This window comes from Ambystoma mexicanum, chromosome 12, assembly GCF_040938575.1.
Source record: "Ambystoma mexicanum isolate Mex_15411 chromosome 12, UKY_AmexF1_1, whole genome shotgun sequence".
Classification (NCBI taxonomy): domain Eukaryota; kingdom Metazoa; phylum Chordata; class Amphibia; order Caudata; family Ambystomatidae; genus Ambystoma; species Ambystoma mexicanum.
This window is the reverse complement of record NC_090936.1, coordinates 609600301-609623248: the sequence shown is the minus strand read 5'-3', so window position 1 is coordinate 609623248 and position 22948 is coordinate 609600301. Positions and strand designations below refer to the sequence as shown.

At 48.5% G+C, this 22948-nt stretch overlaps 1 protein-coding gene across 2 annotated transcripts in view; it reads right to left on the bottom strand.

Moving 5' to 3' along the window:
- ZDHHC5 (zinc finger DHHC-type palmitoyltransferase 5) overlaps positions 1–22948 on the bottom strand; it is an 825906-nt gene that overhangs the window by 456811 nt on the left and 346147 nt on the right. For both annotated transcript variants that reach the window (XM_069629025.1, XM_069629026.1), the window contains one exon: positions 18819–18921. In XM_069629025.1, the coding sequence (XP_069485126.1) occupies positions 18819–18921 (103 nt within the window). The remainder of the gene's footprint in view (positions 1–18818; positions 18922–22948) is intronic.

Genomic DNA, 22948 nt, shown 5'->3' with positions numbered 1-22948 from the left:
TCCCTCGTTCAGGCTCAGAGCAACCTTGTCTACTTTGTCATCAACTTTCTTGGAAGTTATCAACATCGAATACTTTCGATTGTGCACAGGATTTTGCTGGACACGTTGCAGGACCACTTCGATGCACACTTCTTTGCCACTCCTTCACCTTTGTAAACTCCCAGTTGGCTACCTTACAGAGACCTTCGAATGAGCACGCACGTGTGCCGGACCACTTTGTCAAAAGTATCATACCTCTGTTTCAAAGTTCAAAAACTCATCTATTGTTCAATTTCACTTTCGTTGGTTACCACATGCGTTTCATACACTGTTCGCTTCAGCGGTCACCATACAATGTTGCCACTTTATACGGGTGGAAGGAAACTCCTTACTGAAATAGGCTTTTAAGAACAGCCTGTCCGAATTGAGCATCTGCCCTGGAGCTCAAGTCCAAGCAATAATGCTTACAAAAAGCTGATGGAGAGGCCTACGTATCCGCCTTGGCAATGTTTTCCGAGGGAACATACTTTTTGAAGGCAACAGCAGCTGCTTTGCCACGTACCAGATGGGCAAGAATGCCCTTTGGAGGCTGAAGGCCCTTTATGGAATACGCTTGTAAAATACAGGAGGCAATCCATCGGGAGACAGTCTCCTTTGAAGCAGGTTTCCCTTTCGGGACTCTGAATGTAACAAAGTGTTGTGAGGAGCCCCCGAGTTCAGTCGTTCTGTCGAGATAGAACTTCAGGTCTCGCCTGACATCTAAATTGTGTAAAACTCTTGGCATCCGAGGCCGGATTCGGAAAAAAGACAGGCAATGAGATAGATTGATTCAAATGAAAATCAGTCACTAGTTTCGGTAGAAAAGAAGGATGAGTGCGGAGCACAACCTTATCCTTATGGAAGGTGAGGAACGGATGTACCACAGACAAAGCTTGAAGCTCGCTTACTCGCCTTGCAGAAGTCACTGTAATCAAAAATGCAACCTTCCATGAAAGGTGTTTGAGATCAACCGTAACCATAGGTTCATATGGTTTATGGCATAAAGTGGTGAGGATCACATTCAAATCCCACTTTGGATGAGGATTACGTACCGGTGGAAAAAGATGTAATAGACCTGCAAAATGCCTTTTAATAACTGGGGTTGTCAATGAAAAGGAACAGCTGTCAATGGAAAGCTAGGCGGCAATAGCCAACAAGTAAGTCCTACAAGACAAGACATGCCAGATGAGATAGGAACGAAAGGAGTGTCAATCGTAGCATGTCTGGGGTCCAGCTGCTTAGCTAAACAGTGGCAAAAACTGAGCCACTTGCTCCTATACTGAGACCTCGTAGAGGGTTTCCTGGCCGCTTGGATAATGCGCATATTGTCCTCGGACAAGTTAAACTGCGCTAAGGATTTGAATTCAGGCACCAGGCCGCCAGCTGAATGTTTGTGGGGAGGGGTGCCACATCTGCTGATCGTACTGGTGAAGCAGGTTGGGAATCAACAGCAATCTGATCGGAGGACACATCGACAGATGCTGAATTCCGAGAACAATAATCTAGCTGGCAGCCAAGCAGCTATGAACAGAAGAGTGCAATTTGGTGCATTTCTGAATTTGTAGAGCGACCGATGAATCAGAGAAAGAGGCGGAAAAGCCTAGGCCTTCATGTTGTGCCACGGAATTTCGAGAGCGTCCCCAAGGGAGGAGGCCTAGAGACCATTCCTGGATGCATAAAGAGGAAGTTTCCCATTTGTAAAAGTGGCAAAGAGGTCCACTTCTTGAGTGCCCCACTGGCGAAAGATGGAGGACTTCCATGTTCAGTTCCCACTCACAGCTGGCCACTGCTTGTCAGCTGAGTGAGTCTGCAGTCACATCTAATTGACCCGGAATGTGTGCCACCAGTAGCCAAATGCTGTGCTGGATGGCCCATTCCCAAATCTGAATGGTAAGGTCCACAAGAGGTGGCGATTTCATGCCACCCTGCTTGATGATATAAAACATCGACAGTTTTCTGTGCGGATGCAGACCACCCTGTTCGTGATGGACGGTTGAACAACTTTCAGTGCCAGAAATATAGCCAGTAGTTCCATATTTATATGAAACTGCCAGTCCTGCAGCGTCTATAGATCGAAAACCTGGAGGTGATCCAGCGTCGCGCCCCACCCCAGAAGGGGGGAGTCCATGGTAATCGTCATTTGTGGGAAGGGCTCATGAAATGAGGCCCCCCACTGTAAGATTGTTGGTCAAAGACCACCATAGAAGACCCGCCATCATGCAGGATGGAACTGGATCAACTTGGAATCAGAGTCCAAAGCCTGACAACAAAAGCCCCAAAGAGCCAGCGGAGTATGCCTCATTTTGAGACATGCAAGAGGAAGAGCAAGTATGCACGAAGCCATGAGGCCCAGATGTCTCTGGAACCACTAAGCCATCATGAGCTCTGATTGGATGAAGAGCTGACATGTGGCAAATAGATCCGCAATCCTGTCCGCCGTCAAGTACACCCTAGAGTTCACCGTGTTCCAACAGATATCCAGGAAAACCAGGTCTTGGGAGACTGTCATGGAAGATTTGCCCCAGTTCACCATTATGTTTGAACCTAGATGAACACGCGCAGACTATACGTGTATATTTTATGTATATTTATTGTAAATTGAGGTCCCCGGTTGGGTGCCTTCTTCAACACTTAACGACGCACTGTAGGATTCTGGAACACAAGTGTTCCAGAATATCACAGTGCGTCACAGGTATGACATAAACACAAGAATAAGTATAACACAATATAACATCTCCCCCTCCACCCTCTTTGCAGAAATAGCATATATGATGAAAGGAAACAGAAGAGAAATTAAAAGTGGCAGACTGATATATAAAAAAAACAAGAAACCAAGTTATGATTATGAACTCCCAACAGAACACGCAAAAGTGAAAAAGCAATGACCAGTTCAAAAAGGATATAGCTGAAGGATGGAACTTGCCAAAGTTCCTCGTAAAGAGCACCCACTATATTCAATAGTAGATATAGTCCTTCTTGAAATTGTGGGACTATCCTGTTCTTAGATGACACAAACTTTTCACCAACAGTTCCTTCAGAGAATTCTTCGAAATCATGCATCTTCTCATTTCTGCACATCTCTTGATCTACTCTGTCTTTCAGCGCTTCCCCCTCCCCTTGTTAATACAATATCATCACATGACCATTTCTTTCCATCCTCCAGAACTACCGATTTCGTCGAACAATCCATCACTCTTTGTGGAGTCCTATATTTAGATTCACCTTCCAGCACTCTCCTTGGTTCCTTTACCCGAACCCAGTCACCTCTCACAATCTCACTTTCCGACACGTTTCTTACTGTCATATCATCTCTTGTAATCGTCTTGTTTCTTTTTTACTCTCCTGGCAATCTCATTCATATTAATCTCCTTGGTTTTCCCAGAAGTAAGCCAGGCAGGTCTCAGTCTATTCGTAGCTATCCGACCTCTCATTAAAGTAAATGGTTCTTCAACAGTAACAGAACGTGGAGTGAACTCATACCTATTAAGTGCTTCTTTCAAAGTCTCTTTCCAAGGTAGATTATTAGCTAACGCTAATTGAATGGTTCCCTTGATAAGACCATTCATTCGTTCGTTCAACTAACCCATTTGCGACTGGATAGTACAGTGCAGTGGTTCTGTGCTCAATGGCTCTTTCCTTGAGAAAGTTTTGAACTTCTTCCGACATGAATTGAGCACCATTGTCAGAAATTACAGTGCGGGATCTCCTTCCCTGCTAAATATTTCTTCCAGAAACTTCACAATTTTCATGGAAGTAACTGTGCCTTCTGCTATTCCACCCACTTGGTGGTGTAATCTACTAATACTATAAAATATACTCTGAGGACCTAGTGTCTCATATGGTCCTGTTATATCAATTTCTAATTTAGTTCACACAGATTTAGGAATTTCCACTGGTTGAAGAGGTGTGGTTCGTGTGGTTTTTCCTTTATCGCTCACTACACAGGCAGTGCAATCTTTGACCAAACTCTCCATTTGGTTCCACATGTTCGGCCACCAGTATGCTTCTCTTATTCTTCTCTTGGTCAAACACCTTCCCACATGACCTTCGTGGGCAATAAGCATTATTCTTTCTCTCAAGGATGTGGGCGAAATTATCCGATCACCTCTATAAACACACGTCTCATCACAAGAGATTTCATCTTGTAGCTTTTCCCATGACTTCATACTATCGTCAACTTCTTTCCAGTTGCTTCTAATAGCCATTCTTAGACGTTCTTGTTCAACATCATCATTAATCGCCCGGACCCATTCTTCCTTTGAAACACTTGAGGGTATGTGAGCCACTATGCAGTCAGAGTCTTGTTCTTGTGTTGTTCCATCCTCTCCAGTTTCATTACTATCGTCATCCCAAGGAAGTCTAGAAAAGTAGTCTGCTATAGAATTTGATTTCCTAGGAATGTATTTGACTTGTACATTATACTGCATAATGTCTAAAGTCCACCTCCTTTTTCTCTGTGAAGATAAGTGTGAATTTTTAGAATTTAACACATGAATTAGTGGCTTTCAGTGCAATTGGAATGCCCCAAATAAGGCTTTCAAAATGTTCAAGAATCCATCTGACTCCCAAGGCTTCTCTTTCGATGGTGGAGTAATTCCTATCTGCACCCTTAAGAACTCTGGCTGCAAATGCGATAGGAACTACTGAGCCTTCCTGTAACTGTTCAAGGACACCACCCAATCCAATGTTGCTGGCAGCCACAGATATCAGTCTTATACTTGCAATCAAACATTTTGAGTGCTGGGGCCTTATTGACTAAACTTTTTACTCTGTTAAATTCTTCCTTACAATTATCTGAACACAAATTTTGCACTTTTGCTCATCACTTACCTCATGTGTTTTGTTCTGTCTGCATAATGATCAACAAACTTCGAATAATATTCTGCCAAACCTAAAAAACTCCGGAGTTGTTCTTTGTTCACAGGCTCTGGAATGTGTAGGATGGCGTCTACCAGAGTTTTCTTTGATTTGATTCCTTCGGCATTTATGCAGTATCCTAATTATGTTACTTCACTTCTCCGGGTTTTGCACTTGTCAATTTTAAGTGTGAGGCCTTTCTCCTGAATGACCTGTAATACGCTAAGCAACTTTGCATTGTGTTCCTCAACCGTTATTGCTGAGACAACTATATAATCTTGAAAGTAGTATACAGCCTGAAGGCCATTTAACAACTGGTGCATTACCCTCTGAAAAACAGCTGCCGCTAATCCGAAAGGCATCCGTTTATATCTAAATGCCCCCAAGGGAGTGATAAAGGATGTAAGGTGTCTCGATTCTTCATCCAGTACAACCGGGTGGTAGGCAGAAGATAAGTCTAGTGTTGTGAAGAACCTTGCTGGTTTCATTGTGGTGAGCATTTCATTTATATTGGGCAGTGGATGTTGATCTACCCATATGTTTGCATTCAGATCTCTCGGGTCAACACACATCCAAATTGACCCATCAGGTTTCCGTACGATAACAATTGGAGAGAACCATTCTGAGCTCTCTATCGGCTCAATGATGTCTTGTTCACAGTCTCTCCAGTTCTGATCATCTTGAATTTCTCTTGGGGAAGAGAAAGGTTGAACTGGAAAAGGTCGAGGATAGTGTGCAGGCCAGCCTGGTTAGGTTTGGGCACTGAACAGACCAGAGTAGAAGCCCTCCCCTTGCTCCCTGAAAGGGAACAGGCTCCACCGCCTGAAGCCTAGAAGTTTCTGTACCTCGGCTCTGAGGGAGGGTGTCCCGATCTGTTGGAAGGGAGGGTTGAAAGGTGGAGTAGGGGTGGGGAGGGGCAAGCGAAAGCCCACCTGAGCGATGGACAAATCCCACTGGCCTTCGGTGATTTGTCTGCCACGCCTCCAGATGAGACGAGATTCGTCCTCCCACCGGAGTCTTGTGCAATTGACAAAAAATATAATTTTGCAGATTTGTCAGCAGGGAGACTACCTGTCCCTGGAGAGGAGGCTGATGGTCGAGAGAGAAACCAATAACGTTGTTGTTTGATGGGTGCCGCCAACCAGAGCCTCAGTTCTGCGCGCCCGGCGGTCCTGAAACCCCTTGAAGCCAGAGAAGGATCGAGACTGAGACCCTGACCTCTGTGTACAAGGAGCCTTAGCTGGAACCTTCGCCAGGACCGACAAAGATTTGGCAGTTTACGTGCTCGCCTTGGTCTTTGCAAGTTCCTCATCCATAGAAGAATGAAACAACTCCTTGCCGTCGAAGGGAAGGTCCAGAACTTTGTCTTGCACCGCCTTCGAAAACTTTGTTGCATGGAGCCATGCCCGGCAGGAGGTGTCAATTCCCACCATAGGGCCTCGAGCTGAGGTATCTACATGGTGTGCCGCACCTTCCAGTAGATCTTGTGCCAACACCCTGGCGTCTGACAAACCAGCTTGGAAGTCGTCTAGCCTATCAGGAGGAATAGACTCCTGGAAATCAGCCAACTCCTTCCAGAGCCTCAGATTAGCTGCTGCTAGGATATCTGCTTGACGAAGTTGGAGAGCCGAGTTGGCAAAGACTTTCTTGCCCAAGGAGTCCAGAATATAGTCTTCCTTGGACAGAATCTGAACCGCAGCCGTCGAGGTCGCAGAGGCCAGCTTGGATTGAAGCGTGGCCGCTACCACATTCGAGGAAGGGACCGCACAAGATGCCAAGGCTATCTCCTCAGAGGTGTGGAGCCTGTAATGGGCATCATTTCTTTTGATATGTAGCCCGGGGTGGGGCTTATCCCAGACCTTACGGGCCTCAGCCAAAACGTCCCTCTGGAGGATCAGGCCGGTGCGCTCTTGTGGCGGTAGGGGGAACGCTCCCAAAAGCACCCCCTCCTGTGGAGCGGGGGCCTCAGGTACTGGAATGTTGAGGAGGGCCATCATATTCAGGACCCCGGTCATGGAATGCTCGGACAGAGCGGGGCTGCTCATCGCTATCCTCATACTCCTACAAACGCAATGAGGATGGTTGCCAGGAAGGCCCACCACCAACTGGGTCCACATAGACCAGTGGAGCAGAAGCTGGAGGAAGCGAGACAGTATGATGCAGCGGCATGCGAGCACGCCAGTCATAAGGGCAGAACAGATTAGTACTGTCCACTTGAGGTGGAAACGGCTGCTAAGCCCCAAAAAGAAGATTCCTAGCACCCGACATCGAGAGCGTAGGTGTAAGGGACGATTCCAAAATGGCCACCGTAGACCATGGGGGATGGGCCCCCATTTTGTTAATGCCTGAAGAAAACTGATTCACATGTGTCGAGGAGGCAACCAACTCCTCAGGCTGGTCAGGGGACTTGAGCAACACCTTAGCCTTGACACAAGGTTCCTTGGCAGAGCCGGTACTGGGGGGTCTTGGATGTTTACTGGACATCTTGGAGGTGGCGCCAAAATTAGCCTCCAGAGGCGTAACCTCGGTAGAGCCGGTAATAGAGTTACGGTTTATGACCACCCTCTTGCCCCCTAGACAGAATTGGTATCACAGCGTCCTTGAGCGTGGGAATGCTGAGGAATCCACCTCACGGACAAGACCTTCGGAGCAGGTCGCTTGGTTTTGTCAGTACAGACCTTAGCCTCAAAAAGAGCAACCTAGGGTTTTCGCCCGGTACATGTACCTCCCTCAAGCTGTTCAAGTCCCTCCTGGCCCTCGAAGACCCTGGGCACGAGTCACCTTACACGGGGCGCCCTAAAAAGTAAAAAACTTATCGGGCATCTTTTTGTCGATTAAAAGCTGAAAATTAGGTGGCGCAACATGCTGAAAGACTTCCTCCCACCGAAGATGACGATGCAGGAGTGCCCGGACGGAAACCCGAATCCCCAACGATGGTCTGTGCCCAGACACTCCAGCAGAGATAATGGGGATCCGCCCTAGCGAAGCAACGTTCACAAATCCCAGACACTCCGGCATAGATGGACGACTAAGCGACCGTAAAACCGGAGCAGGAAAGAAGGACAACAGGAACAAAGAAAAAATGTTTCCCGGTGATGCAAGCGCATCAAGCCCCGAGTGCGTGGAGAAAAGAACTGAAGGCCGATGAGCAGGACTGAGCTCAGGAGGTTGGGGTTACGGCCGTGTGCGGTACCCCGCGGAAAAAGAGAAAAAGACAAACATTTACATTTTTGATGCTTTTTGACAAAAGTGCTCCTGTCCCAACCAGAAGGACGGAATGTCCCACAAGTATGGAGGAAAGGGGATGGGACGTAGGAGCAAGAGGAGAATAGGAGGGAAGAGGAAAGGGGGGTTAAGGGAGGCCTGAGATCTGGGGACAGAGGATGAATGGTGTAGAGGAGAGCGAGGACAGGATGTCCAGAGTTTTGGTTAAGTGGGAGATAAGCGAGATACAGAGGGTCAGGGATGGGAGGAGAGAAGTGGACACTGCAATAGGATTGGCGAGTTCCTTGCAGATTTTAAACAGTTTGGCCATGTTTTTAGTGGCCCCAGAGATGCAGGCCCGGATATGGGCCCTCTTCTTCGAGCAGATGGCGAGTCTGTATTGCCTTTGGCAAAGGCAGCAGGCCAGTCTGTCACAGGACGTGCTGGATGCCTGCCACTTCCGCTCAGCAACTCTTCACTTATGTTTTAGATAGGCTAGGTTGGAGTCATACCAGGTGTTGCGCTAGGAGCCAGGCTTCATGCGGACCCTCATGGCAGGGGCAAGAATGTCAAGGGTGTTGCTGATAGAGAGGTGAAGTTTAGCAAGGGCTGAGTCAGTGTGGGAGTCCGAGGCAGGAGTGTGAATTAAAGTGGTGGCAAAAGAGGCAACGGCAACTGGCACTCGCTTCATCGGTCGAATGACAGAAGCAGACTGGCAGTGCAGGCAGAGTCTTAGCTGGAGGAGAGAGGTGTAGGGAGAGGGTTGGAGATGGGGATTCTGCTGAGATGAGAGAATCCAAGGTATGTCTGGCTGAGAGTGTCAGACCAGAGGGATGAATGGTAAGAGAAATCGAGTCAGAGGCTGTGGAAGAGTCCAGTGGACGATCAGACGATTCAAGGTGACTATTGAAGTCTGAGGAAGAGATGCTTGGAGGTGGAGGCAAGAAGAGAAGCGGTGAGGAGAGACCATTCAGAGAGGAAGAGGGAGACCGGACCAGGAGTTCTTTAGATGGTGGCAAGAATCAATGAGAGAGACACCAAGCCTGCAGACAAGGCATTTGAAGGAAGAGTAGGGCTGAGTGGGAATGATAGTAACAGGGACCCATTCAGGGAAGATCAAGGCCACTTCACCTACAGACCGGTTAGGCCTGGGCTTAGCGAACATCTTGTAGCCCTCAGGGAGGACTGTGTCAAAAGCAGTGACAGAGCTGGCAGTGTACCACATCTCAGTGAGAGCGAGAAGGAACAAGTTACTTACCTGTAACTGTTGTTCTCCAGCATGGGTCTGGCATGGATTCACATGCTCATGAATATTCCCAGTCGTCAGGCTGGGAATCCTCAGTGAAGAAAAAAATCAGTATCAGTTTCGTTTCTGATCTGTCTTTCTTAGTATAACCAATCACGGATCTCTGGGTCATACTGCCCCCAGCCAATGTCTGCCCTCTCCCTAAGCCCCGCCTCTGGCAGCCATCTTCAGATTTGGTAGCACCCAGAGTGGCAGTATGACCAAGTGAAGAGCCGCAGAGGGGTAGGCGGGAGGGTTCGCAATGTGAATCCATGCCAGACGCATGCTGGAGAACAACAGTTACAGGTATGTAACGTGTTCCTTCTCCAGCATGGGGTCTGGCATGGATTCACATGCTCATGAATAAAAGAATACATAGCAGTATACACATGCACAACCACGCGAGGTGGCAATAGGCTCAACATTAAGCATTACATCCAAAACTCAACATTAAGCAATTCTTACCTCCTCACCAGGCTCACCTTAGGCGAACAGGTTGCGCAGCACTGCTTGGCCGACCCTGGACTCCTCCCTGGAGTCCCGATCGACGCAGTAGAATCTTGTGAAGGTGTGCGTTGACCTCCACGTAGCAGCCCTGCAGATGTCCAGCAGGGGCACACCAGACAGGCACACCGTGGTAGCAGCGATTGCTCTGGTCGAATGGGCTCTCCGACGGCCGGGCAGTGGTCGCTTTGCCAACTGGTGACAGTGCATGATGCAGCCGGAGAGCCATCTGGAAATGGAAGTCTTCGAGAGAGCATTCCCTTGATTCACAGACCCAAAGTTCACAAACAGCTGTGATGTCTTCCGAAAACTCTTCGTGCAGTCCACGTAGAACTTCAGCGCTCTAGCTACATCCAGTGAGTGCAAAGTCCTCTCGGCTGGCATCGAAGGCGACGGGAAGAAAACTGGTAACACCAAGGGATCGTTGAGGTGGAAGTCCGACGGCACCTTGGACATGAAAGAGGGGTGTGTCCTCAGCACCACCCTCGTGTCATGAAAAGTCAAGTATGGAGGCTTGCAAGATAGGGCCTGAATCTCTCCCACTCGTCGTGCAGAGGTGAGGGCCACTAGGAACGCTGTCTTCCATGACAGGAAGTTCAAAGGCGCCGAATGCATAGGCTCGAATGGGGCCCCCATGAGCCTGGTCAGCACCACATTAAGCTCCCACGCTGGGGCAGGAGCCTTCACCGGCGGGAATGATCGGAATAATCCCTTCACCAGGCAATGAGACCACAAGGACGCCCGTCCCGTAGTCCTGGTATATCGGGAGATGGCAGCCAGATGTATTTTGATGGAGGCGTGAGCCAGTCCAGCTTTGGCCAGCGACAGTAGGTACGGCAGTACTTGAGGGGCTGTAATCCGCAGAGGGCTAATATCCTGGGCACGACACCAGACAGAGAACCTCTTCCACTTATGACTGTAACACTTGAGAGTTGAGGATGCCCTGGCTTTTGCAAGAACCTCTCTGAGGTCAGCCGGGATATCGTACCCTCCAAACTCTAGTGCTGCAGGAGCCAGGCCTGCAAGTTCAGCGACTCTGGGTCGTGATGAAGAATGGCGCCTCCTTCTCTGGAGAGAAGATCCGCATCCGCCGGCAGCTTGACTGGTGGGGACGTTGACAAGTCCAGAAGGTCCGGGAACCAGATCTGCCTCGGCCACGCCGATGCGACGAGGATCATTCTGCACCTGGACTTCTTGAGCAGGTTGATGAGGCGGAGCGGCAACGGAGGGAACGCGTATAGAAACAGGCCGTCCCAAGGGAACGAGAAAGCATCACCCATGCTCCTCGGCTGCGGGAACCTGCTGGCGAATCTTTGGCACTGGAGTTTGTCGCCGTCGCGAAGAGTTCGATCCGGGGTTTGCCCCATCGTCGAAAGAGCCGATCCACCTGGTCCTGACGTAGTTCCCACTCGTGGCACGAGCGCAGCTCCCTGTTGAGTGAGTCGGCAATGGTGTTTTTTATTCCTGCCAAGTGGAAGGGAACCAGAAACATCCACTGGGCGACGGCCCAGTGCCACAGATCCTGGGCCTCCTTGGATAGGGCTGGGGATCTGGTGCCTCCCTGCTTCCGTATGTAGAACATCGTGGTGGTGGTGTCGGTGAAGATCCTCACCACCTTGTCCTTGAGGGACGGAAGGAACGACTTGAGCACCCAGAACACTGCTCGGAGCTCCAGAATGTTGATGTGGAGAGACCTCTCCTCCGGGAGCCAAAGGCCTCTTGCGTGGAGATCTCCGGTGTAGGCCCCCCAACCCTCCAGAGAGGCGTCCGTCGTCACAGTCTCCTGAAATGCCAGGGTCTGAAAGTCCATGCCTGTAGTGAGGTGCGCACGGGTACCTCACCATAGGATCGCCCGACGGAACTCCTCGTCGAGAGGGATCCTGTCTTCGAAGCAGCCCGTCGCCTGAAACCAGCGGGCGTCGAGGAACTCCTGTAGCGGACGCATTCGAAGTCTGCAAAGGGGTACAAGATAGATGCATGAGGACATCATCCCGAGGAGGGACTTGATGGACCTCACCCTGGCCACGTCCGTGGCTAGCAGGCGCCGCACCTTGCCCAGAATGTCCTTCGTCCTCTCCTCCGACAGGGAGGCCAATTGCCCCACTGTATCGAGCGTCGCTCCCAGAAACAGTGCTACTTGCGAAGGAACCAGGTGGGATTTGGGGTAGTTGATGGCGAATCCCAGTTCCGTGAGCAGCCGGACGGTCCTCGCTGTGTGTTCGACGGCGAGATCTCTTGTCCTTGCCCGGATTAGCCAGTCGTCCAGGTAAGGGTAGACGTGGATCCCCTGCAGGCGCAGCCGCGCCGCCACTGGTGCCAGGCACTTAGTGAATACCCTGGGTGCCGACTTTAATCCGAACGGCAGGGCTCTGAATTGGTAGTGGCGTCCCTGAACCACAAACCTGAGAAACTTTTTGTCCTTTTAGAATGGGGATGTGGAAGTAAGCATCCTCCAGGTCCAACGACGATAGGAAGTCACCCTCCTCCAGCTGTCCCAGCACGTGCTGGAGGGTGACCATGCTGAATTTCTGCGCCTTGAGTATTTGTTTAACCGACGCAGGTCCAGGATGGGGCGCCAATCGCCTGTCTTCTTTCTGAAGAGGAAGTACCTTGAGTACACTCCGGAGCCCCGGAGCCTCCTGGGGACGAGCTCCATGGCACCTTTCTTGAGCATCGCCCTTACCTCCAACAGCAGTTGAGGGACGTGATTCTCCTTCCTGGCCACAGGAGGAATGCGAGGACACTTCTTTTGAAATTCCAGCGAGTGCCCGTTGGCCAGTGTGTCCAGCACCCAACGGTCGGTGGAGATGGACTCCCACACGCTGACGAACTTCGGCAGCCGGCCTCCCACTGGGCTGCTTCGGTGGGGGCCCGACGCCACGGCCGGGTCAGTCTTGCTTGGAGGAGGCCTTGCCGCCTTGGCCTCCTTGACGACGGTGGCGGGATTCCCCCTTGCTTGCCGCGACCTCTGTAGGCCTCCTGGGACGAGGAGCGGGCCGCCTGGCGGTATGTAGAAGAGCCACCGCTGTATCCCTTGGAGGCACCCTGTCTTCCTCCGGAGCTCCAAAAGGGCCGCCGTTGTTGAAGTACCCCTAGGGCCCAGGCCGTCTCAGAGTTGGTCTTGACGGCCTGGAGCGACTCGTCCACCGTCTTCCCAAAAAGGTTGTTGCCGTCGAACGGCATATCCAACACTCTGGTCTGGACGTCCTGGCGAAAGTCTGTCGCCTTGAGTCATCCTCGTCGCCGGAGGCAACCCCCGTTGCCCAGCTGGCGAAATCCAGTATCGGCAATGTCCGTTGCCACCGTTATGCCGTGATCCGACGCCACCTCGCCTCCCTGCAGAATTTGTAGGGCCTCCGCGCTCTTGTCGTCTGGTAGGAAGTCTTGCAGGGGAGCTATCTTGAACCAAAGCTCCCTGTCGTAGCGGGCCACGATCGATGAGGCATTGGCCGCCTTAATCGTCGTCGCCGCCGACGAGATGACTCGTCGTCCCATGGAGTCCAACTTCTTGCCCTCGCTGTCCGGCGGGAAAGTGGAAGTTGATGCCGCCGCAACTGCTGCTTCTTCTTGGCCGCTGCCGAGACGACAGAGTCAGGCGAGGGTTGGGCCCTGAGGCACAAGGGGGCGGCGTCGGGGACTCAGTACTTCTTCTCGTACCTGTCCCTCTTGGCGGGTGTCGTCTCTAGGGTCCAGCGAGGGGGATGAGGGGTCCACAGGCCTCGCGGGCACGAAGGGAGGAGCGGGGTGGACTCTCCTCCGCTTGTTCGGAGGGCTTCCCGATGAGCCTGGTTCTGGATCCTCCGTCGGGGTCCGTGGTAATCTCGTCCTTATCTCAGTACATAAGGATTGGATCACGAACAAAATGGCCGCCGAGCTATCCTGGGGCTCGAGTAATGGCCGCGACGGACGGGATGGCCGCTCCACTGGGCCCTCTTCGTCGCCATCGTCGCTATCTTCGATCACATCAGCAGGGACCGTCCCCTGGGATCAAACCTTCTCGAACTTCTCGTTGAGGCCTATGAACCTCTCGTTGAGGCCCTTCCCGGTTTCCACCAGATCCTCCTCAGAGGCCGATTCCGAGTCTGTAATGGCCACCGCCCCCCCCCCTCTTTTTCAGCCGGGGACTTCACGGGGGTCTTAACGATGGAAAGAGGATTCCCTCCGCGGTGGCAGGGATACTCTGGGCCCAGAGGCCGTTTCCACTGGCGTAGTCTCAGCCGGCTTCGCCAGGGTTGCAGCGACCACTTCGATAGAGGCCTTTGCCGGCTGGATCAAAGCCCTCACCACCTTAGGTGCGTCATGGGCCTTCGCCTTGGGGGTAGGGGTCAGCGCCTCGCTCCCCTTCGGGTCCCTTCGAGATCGACCGGGGCCGCTCCAGCAGCTTACCCGGGTTCTCGGACTTCTCTCCCCCGAACCAGAGCCCTGGCTCATGGTTGAACGTGCCGGGGAAGTCGTGCCCTGCCTGGCAGCCGAAGAGCCCGACCTTTCGGCGCTCCCGGTGCTGCGGTGCTTGGCCTTCTGTTGGACCCCCGTCGCCGGGGCGCCCTCACAGGACTTAGAAGCCCACTCAGACTTTTTCTTCACCTTCTCACCTGCTGCGCCCTTCTCCAGCCAGGCGGCGAGGCGGGAACGACGATCTTGTTTGGTCCGTTCCGAAAGGTTCTTGCAGAACGCACAGTACTTCTCCACGTGCGTCTTGTCCTCATGAAGGCAGTAGAGACATCGCGAATGCTCGTCCTCCTTGAAAACATTTTGTAATCCGCATCCAGGGCAGCACCTTAACAGCTTGGATCCTGGCTTTGAGCTTCCCTTGTCCTGGGCCATGTCCGTTGAGGTAGCCCGCAGATCTTCCGGAATCCTCCAAGAAGTTTAAACTCGACGAAAACTTCACCCTTGAGTGGCGTAGAAGAATTCCGAAACGGGTCCCCGTTATCGGAAGTAGAAACGGTGGAGCTTGAGGCTCAATCAAACCGAAAAAATGAGAAAATCTCCTGAAAAAGCGTGAAAACGCCGCAAAAACTCGAGCTAAAGCACGAGGAGTCCCAACACTTGAGCGTGCAGTAAAAATCTGAGGATGGCTGCCAGAGGCGGGGCTTAGGGAGAGGGCAGTCATTGGCTGGGGGCAGTATGACCCAGAGATCAGTGATTGGTTACTACTAAGAAAGACAGACCAGAAACAAAACTGATTGATTTTTTTCTTTTCTTTACCGGGGATTCCCAGCCTGACGACGGGGAATATTCATGAGCATGTGAATCCATGCCAGACCCCATGCTGGAGAACATCAAGATAAAAGTCTTCAAGAATGACACCAATATCAGAGGAGTGTTTAACAGCAGAGCCAGAGTTGAGGTTAGCTAGGTGAAGCTGGTTGCCACCGTTGAAGGTCTTCCGAGGAGGGGTAGAGGGAAATGGTACACCAGTCAGTGGTGGAGATGAGGCAAGAGGGGTGGCAGACAGGAGTGGCAGGAGAAGGGAGGAAGTTGAGAGACGTTAGACGCCTATAAAGGAGGAAGGTGGGTTGAGAGCCCTGGACAACGACAGTGCCATTCAGATAGACATTAATGATGCACCTAGAGGATAAGCTGCATACCAGGCCTTTTTATGCATGAAAATCTTGTAAACACAACAGCTTTATTATTTTCCTGTGTACATTTACACACAACTTTAGAGCAGAGGGCAGTGCAGAGGTTCGGTTACTTGACAGAAACCAGAAGCCTTCTTTTGATTTTTATCTGCATGGATGTAATTGCAATGCCTTGGATAAACGCCTCTGAAACAGAAGTATTTCTCTGAAGCCTTTAAAAAAAAGAAACTGCACACTGATAAAAGAAATGGTTTATTTCCATTCAGCTTCTGCTGTGTTGCTGCTCATGGAGCAAACGGAAGCACTGTGCGTATTTTCCTAGCATTTTAGGATTGTAAAATGAAGATGAAAACTAAACTGCAATTGAAAATTAATATTTTGTAACAAATATGTTTTTTCCAGTGAATGCAAGCCAGTACTGCACAGTTGTATTTTTCAGAGTTCCTGTTCAGTGCGCATAATCATGCAGAGGTAGATCATTTTTACACTTATTATTTAATTTACACTTTAATTATAAAAACAGTGTGTAAAATGATGACTAAGCATGGTCTAGTTTACATCCATTAAACCTTGCAGTCAATGGGGTACATTACAATAGTCAGTGGAAGCAGAGTCTTTGTTCAAGGGTGAGTGATTGTCATTACACCGATCACAGGTGCTCTAGGCTCTCAAATCTTCAAGAATACAATTAAAATATCCAAAACCTGACTCTCCATGAAGTGCAAGCGCTGGTCAAAAACAAATAAATGAAGTTACATTTGTAATTGAAATAGAAACTCAGCAAAACATGTCCCTTTTGTAATCCATAACTTTATGTAGCCCTTCATACATGCTTCGCCCAACATCTAGGCACTGTGATTATTATACATCAGTCGATACTCAGTTAACCAACCTCTGACGGATGTTAGCCAATAAGATGGCTCAGTCGGTTCAGCACTCGTTGCTGCGATCTGTAGCTTGCATGTTCGAATCCCGGCAAGGCCAACTCGTACCGACTTTGGTTTGGTGATAATTGTGATAAATATGTTCAATGTACAGCGCTTTGCCAAAAGCGCTATATAAATATTTGACCATGAGATTAGATATAGAATTTAGCATGGAACCCTTGCCTCTCTGCACTGTTGTATCATAACATTGGCATACAATTAGGTAGTAATGGCTTCAGGAAACGAGGACTTTAATTAAACATCAAAAGACAATTCTGTTATCGAACCTCAAAACATTCAACACAATTCATGCTTACTTTACTATGTAATTGGCTAGGTTTTTGTGCTTTCAATATTTTAAATATATACAGGAGAGATCAAATGGCCAGACCTTAGAGAAATAATGAAGGTGTATTCTGCCACAATGCAGAAAGCTGCAGTATAGAAATGATTTCCATACAGTTTTTGCACACGCCTGCTGGATTTCACATAGATTTTACTCTTGCAAAGGAGAAAAGTCATTTTTACTTTCTTAAAATCATATTTACTCTCAAAGTTTAAAAATAGGGAGTAAAATACTCACCTCAAAGTTTTATCTGGAGCACTGATGATAAGCATGTAAAGAGTACATCTCATCTAGTTCCACCATTAATGGGTGACAAAGAGAAAGCGGAAGGGAGAGGGAGAGGACAGAGGTCATGTGGGGGAACCATGGGCCCAGAGAGGGAGTGACAAAGAGAATGTCCGACAGTCTGCCTGGAAGAAGCATTGACATAGTTTGCAGCGATGGGTAGGCCTGTATTGGAGACCAGGTGATCTTTATTGAACTTTTTCCTTCCAGGCTTCGAGAGAGGTAGGATAGGTGAAACAGAATAAATAGGGCAGATGGAGATAACCATGGAGGGAGAAGGCAGCGAGATGGAAGGAGGAGAGAGGGGACTGAGAAACTGCATAATGCACGAAAAACTCACCCGGCGGCCTAGCAACAATAAGGGCACAGACGAATCAGGTGCACAACGTCACAGGTTGCCGAACGGGGTATTACACAGCTTCAGCAGCAAAGGAGGAAAGGAAGGAAGGCGACTCAGAGGGGGAGCTTGGGGGGGTGGATCCTTTTGCATAATAGGAGGAAAGAGCCATAAAGACACCAATCACAAGGCACTACATGCGCGCATCATGGCGGCCTAGCAGCAAGACAGTCACAGACGAAACAGGTGAAGGGAGAGGAAGTCCAGAACAGTGAAGAGAGTACACAAGTTGGCTGAGTCGGGGACCCGGTGGCAGGTGGGGATCTCCTGGGCCTGACAAGTATGCGCTATAAGTGCTGCAGTGGAACGTGTGGACATAGCAGGCAAGAGGCATCAGGAGCCCGATGCAGATGCTATGTTAATGCTCATTGGGGCTGAGCCTCCCCATCCAGGAATTTGAGAAGGTGTGTCATGCGTTTTAAGGAGTCACTTGGGACCAGGGGTTCAGAGTACTTTCTTAATTCAGACACACCTCTGTCAAATGTATTGTTGGCTCAGTTGCCCTCAGGGTGCTTAGTGAGATACAAAGATTGCCTTAATCGCTAAGAACTGATTGCATTGCACAATCAACATTTGTCGCTCCTAACTTTAATGCAGAAAAGCACGCCTTCACACAGGCTTGAGGAAGGGACTCTTCAAAATACATGCCAAAAAAAAAAAAAAAGTGCTGCTAGTGAACGGCATGCGGTCTGCAGAGATAAGCACACAGTGGGCTCTGGGCTGCGCCAGCCTCCAATCACCAGCCGTCTACCATGAAAACGTTTGGCAGCCTTCACACACAGGAAGGCCAGCCTCGGTCTTAGTCACAGGAGAACACACAGATCCTCGGCCTGGCTAAACTAGATCCCCCTTCATACAAAGGAGCCCAAATCAGAGCCCAGATAGGCAGAGCAGCCAGAATGGCCATTACTGCTGTCAAACCATAAAAGCTAAAAGAAAAAGGCCATGCCACAAAGCTACAAAAACCACGTGAAAAAAAAACAGGTGATTTTGCTACATTTCAGAAAAAAAGGCTGCAGAGCAGAACCGCTACAGCACAACCAAAAGAAAAGTATACAATTGCCCCCAGCCTTTAACCGGATACTTCAAAGGTAGGAAATCTCACCCAGAGACAAAATAGTTGAGCACTTCGAAAGTACCCATCTGAGCTACCAGAACAGCACAAAAAAGTATCTGCAGTCTTCAGAGAGACTTTTTCCAAAGTCTCAATATGTCAGGGCACCAAACAGCCAGCAGAAAGTCTAGAGGTCTATCTCAGTTAGCAAAAATTCAATAAAAAAAGGAATTTCAGACCTAACCGCCTGGAAAAAGGCGGCAAACGCATGGCAGAGAAATGATAAACTTCCAGCAGTGAGTAAGAGGCAAGGAATAGGTGAGTGTAAATGCAGAGAACAGTCATCTGAGCACTTACCTGCTCGTTTGTTGTGCGACCGCGAGCAACTAGCACCATGTGGAATCCTGTGAGGCCAGCAACAGGGATGAAGAAAAGGCCAGCCACACTCATCACTGCCATACTGAGGACAAAGTGAAGGAAAATGCACAAAGGCAGGGGAATATTGACAACTGGATGTAGAATGAGTGCCTGGTATAAGAAACAATTATGTGCACAAGGAGAGGCTAGAATTAGACAGATAAAGCGACTTATCACCTTTATCCAGTGAGTGCCTGCTACCAAAACTCAGATGCATTAGAAATTAACCCCACCTAGATGTAGAAGACCAATACACTTTTTGCAACACAATTGCATCTCCCAGCTCCTTTGTGCCCTCCTCAACTTTATCAGACAGAAAAGTACATTGAAATTTGATTAACGGGCATGAGTTCAATAAGAGGAAACCTCAATACCTCTCGAATTGAGTACGTTTTTTGTAAAATATCATACATGAAGTAGGTGACCTGGTATAGGAATCTAGAAACATTGGCATGCTGGAAACCTAATATTACAGGTTAGCAAGGGCCCCAAGTGGCACCGGAGGCTCCTCTCCCTCGAAATGCAACAGCTTCAGAATAGCAAGCCATCTCTCACCTTGGAGGCAGATATAAGGTAAAAGCTTATTTTCAAAAAGGCTGCCTCAGTCTCACTCCGCCTGTAACAGAACTAAGAAAATAAGGAATACAAAACACTGGAGCAGATTCCATATGGCAGACCGGTTATTTATCAAAAAAATGATTCTGTGCCAATGCCTTGCCAATGGCTAATTGTGCCAAAGGGGTCCCCTGGACTGTTCTGTTTGGCTTTGGTAGCAAAACTGAAAGCAGAGCAAGATCCGTTGAAGTATTTGTATTTATTTTATTTGTATTGCGCACCTTGCTGACTTGCTTCAAGTATGGCTGCCTTCATTTGCAAGAGCATAGGCCATGAATCACCTTATTGTAGATTTCAAACCTTTAATGACATTTCGGTGCTCTGAAAAGTGTGAAAAGTTTCATCTGCTCAAGATGCAACAATAGAAGAGGACTGGAGATTAGTGACTCCTTTGGTATGAATTGAAACACTTTAAAATTGCATTGCTTTTACCAATATTACATACATGTGCTCTCTATCCGTAATAAGCAGCCAACACAGCCCTTTATCATCCCTTTACAATTCATTTATTCAAAGTAAATTACAACAATTAGCACTACAAGAAGACTCCCTAATGAAGTGACCATCAAAACACTGTAAACTCTGAGCAACACCAAAGGCGCAAAATGCTTGCATGCAATGTTAGAATCCACATTTATAGCCAATCCTCTGACCTTTGTACTCTTTTAGGTGTAGAAGTGAGCCAGCCCCCCCCTTATATAGTGAGAGTTAGAATAACATTTTAATATATCCAAACACTCTAAATAGCAGCATTTAAGTTGTGTCTCAGCCATGTTCTCCTTACTTTCGTTGTACAACGGGCATAAGCGGTGAAAAGGAAAGACTTTATTTCATTGGAATTTTTAAACTTTATTTTAATTTGCTCGGAGACAACAAATAAATCAAAACAGTACAGTGGTTCTTGCGACATTAATGAGAACATATTGTGCAGGCATTGTTACGAATTGGAGACAACCACAACATCCAAAAGTGATATATTCCCAAGTGAAACAACTATGTTTGGGTATCCGGGTATCAGAGCGCTTAATATATAAGAAGGAAAATATTTCACTGATTAGAAATGTTCTTCTAGGTCCAATTGGTATGACAAGACTGCTGCTATCCCATCAGATCATAGGTTACCCCAAATCCTATAAAGTGACTAAACAATCTTGCGATCTGTGGAGAAAGCGCTGTCTACTAGAATGTGGATCTGCAAAAGTACAAAGATAGTTCAACATGGTATAACATGTCCAATAGTTCATTTATCAATTCTTCAATAGTGGGCCCATAATGTGCCAACACGTGTTTCGACCGTTTTGGTCCTTTTCAAGGCAGGGCCTGACTACCAATGTGCTAATTTTGAAAATTAAGTCATGGTAGAGGGGTAAGGATCAGACCACAGAGAATCATACAGGAAGATGCACGATTAGCATAAACCAATAAAAGCAAGGAAAGTTAACAAATATTCCATTTGCAATATTGTAAACACATAGCATATGTCAGATAAGAATATAAATCCAAATTGAGTGGTCATAAATGCACATTCAAGGAATAACATGTTGAGCCATTTGTACAAAACATACAACGAACAAGAAACAATAAAAAAAAACAAAAAGAAATAGGGAGAAAATACACAACATAACTTGTTAGACTTTTATATTGCTCATGTTAGTGAGAATATATTCTTTGCCTCTTATTACACCTATTGCACCACTTTGTTTGAATCATCAGATGTGACTCCAGTAATGCACCCCAAAGTGCAACCAAATGGGGCATACAACCATAGTGAGAGGGAGTAGGTTGGAGCCCTATTCCAATTAACTATAATGGTAAATGTGCTCATTAGATTGGCCAAGAGTATTAAAGCTTCCTTAATAGCCCCAAAAGAGGCATGCATGTAGTGACCTTAGCTGATAAATAGGGTCTACATGGGTCTTTGTGAATCACCTGGTGATATCCTGTTCCAAATCCTTCCTCGATAGCCCCAAGCAAGCATGCATGTAGTGATCAGAGCTGATAAGTAGGGTCTACATATGTCTTAATAAATCACCTGATTATATCCTGTTCCAAATAGGGGTATCTGCAATTTTGAAAAACTGAGAGTCAAAGTAGTTATTTAGTTGCTTGTGTGAAAAAATAATAATAATGGACTGAAGGTATCATATTTACCTTTCCTTGTGTAGTTTGAACCCAAAACGTTTTTCCAGGTTTCTTCCTAGTTTTGAACGGCTGTTAGCCTCTGTTTATGGTTTGTCTGGTAAAGTGTAACCACCTGAATTTAGGTAAAGATACCTGCGAATTATATAAAAGGAATAAGGTATATTTATGGAACACTTGCTCCCAACTACCTATATTTAAGAGTGAGTTACATTTAAAAAATATTAGTACCCGGCGAGAGTCAAGCAGAATGCAACACGCATTCTGATTGGCTCTCGCCGGGTCCTTACCCGGCCGAGAATCCTTCGATTCTCAGCCGGGACTCCAGCTGCTTTGTCCTTGGCGGGGGGCGTGGCAGCCCCTCAGCCAATGAGGAGGCTCGAAGCGGGGCCATCCCCGCCAAGAGCCTCCCCACGGCCGAGAGGCTGTCTCCACCCCCTCTCCCCCCCGCTGGGTACTCGGGTAAGCTTTTTTTTTCCTCTTCCCTCCCTCCTTCCTTCCCCACCCCACTTACCTTCTTGCTCCTGCGTCCCTGGTGGGGGACGATGGCAGCCTCCAGCAGTGTGGAGACTCCGCGCCTCCACACAGCTGGAGGCTTCCATCGTCCCCTGGCAGGGACGAAGGTACGTTTTTTTTTTCCTCCCCCCTTCCCCTCCCGCACACCCTCCCAACCCCACTTACCTTCTGCTTCTTTTTTTCGGGAGCGGATGCGCTGGAAACACTTGTGTTCCCAGCGCGTCCGCTCCCGAAGGCCGCCATGGAAAGAGAAAACGGACTCTCGTTTTCCCTTTCCCGGCGCCATTTTCTTGGTCGTTTTTTTAAGTTTCTAATAAAGCAATATGACCCGAAGACCCCGGGGCATTACCTGAGTCGGTAATGCCCCCGCTGCGAGGGTCATATTGTTATTAGTACCCCGGCCCGCATTATATGCGTGACCGGGGCACTAAAAGCATTTTTTTCTGTCCCGAAAATTAAGACGATGGGTTTTTTTAAATATTTGCATAATTAATTTGGTCCGTTCCAGACCAACTTCACTATTCAGCCGTATGGACAGGACCGGAGCCTATCAGGACGCTGGAATAAAACACGTCACACGCACGTCCTAACACGAAAGCTGAGGCTTCCCTAACATTTTACTTGTACTGACACTGTGCTAGACGAGATTCTAGCCAATCAGAACACCGGGAAATGATGCGTCATCACGCACGCGCAAACACTGAAGTATTACACTTCCCAATATCGCATTGCACAAACACTCTTAACGGAACACCGACTAGGAAATCGGAGTGCGAACATTGGAGCCAGTTATTTTCGGT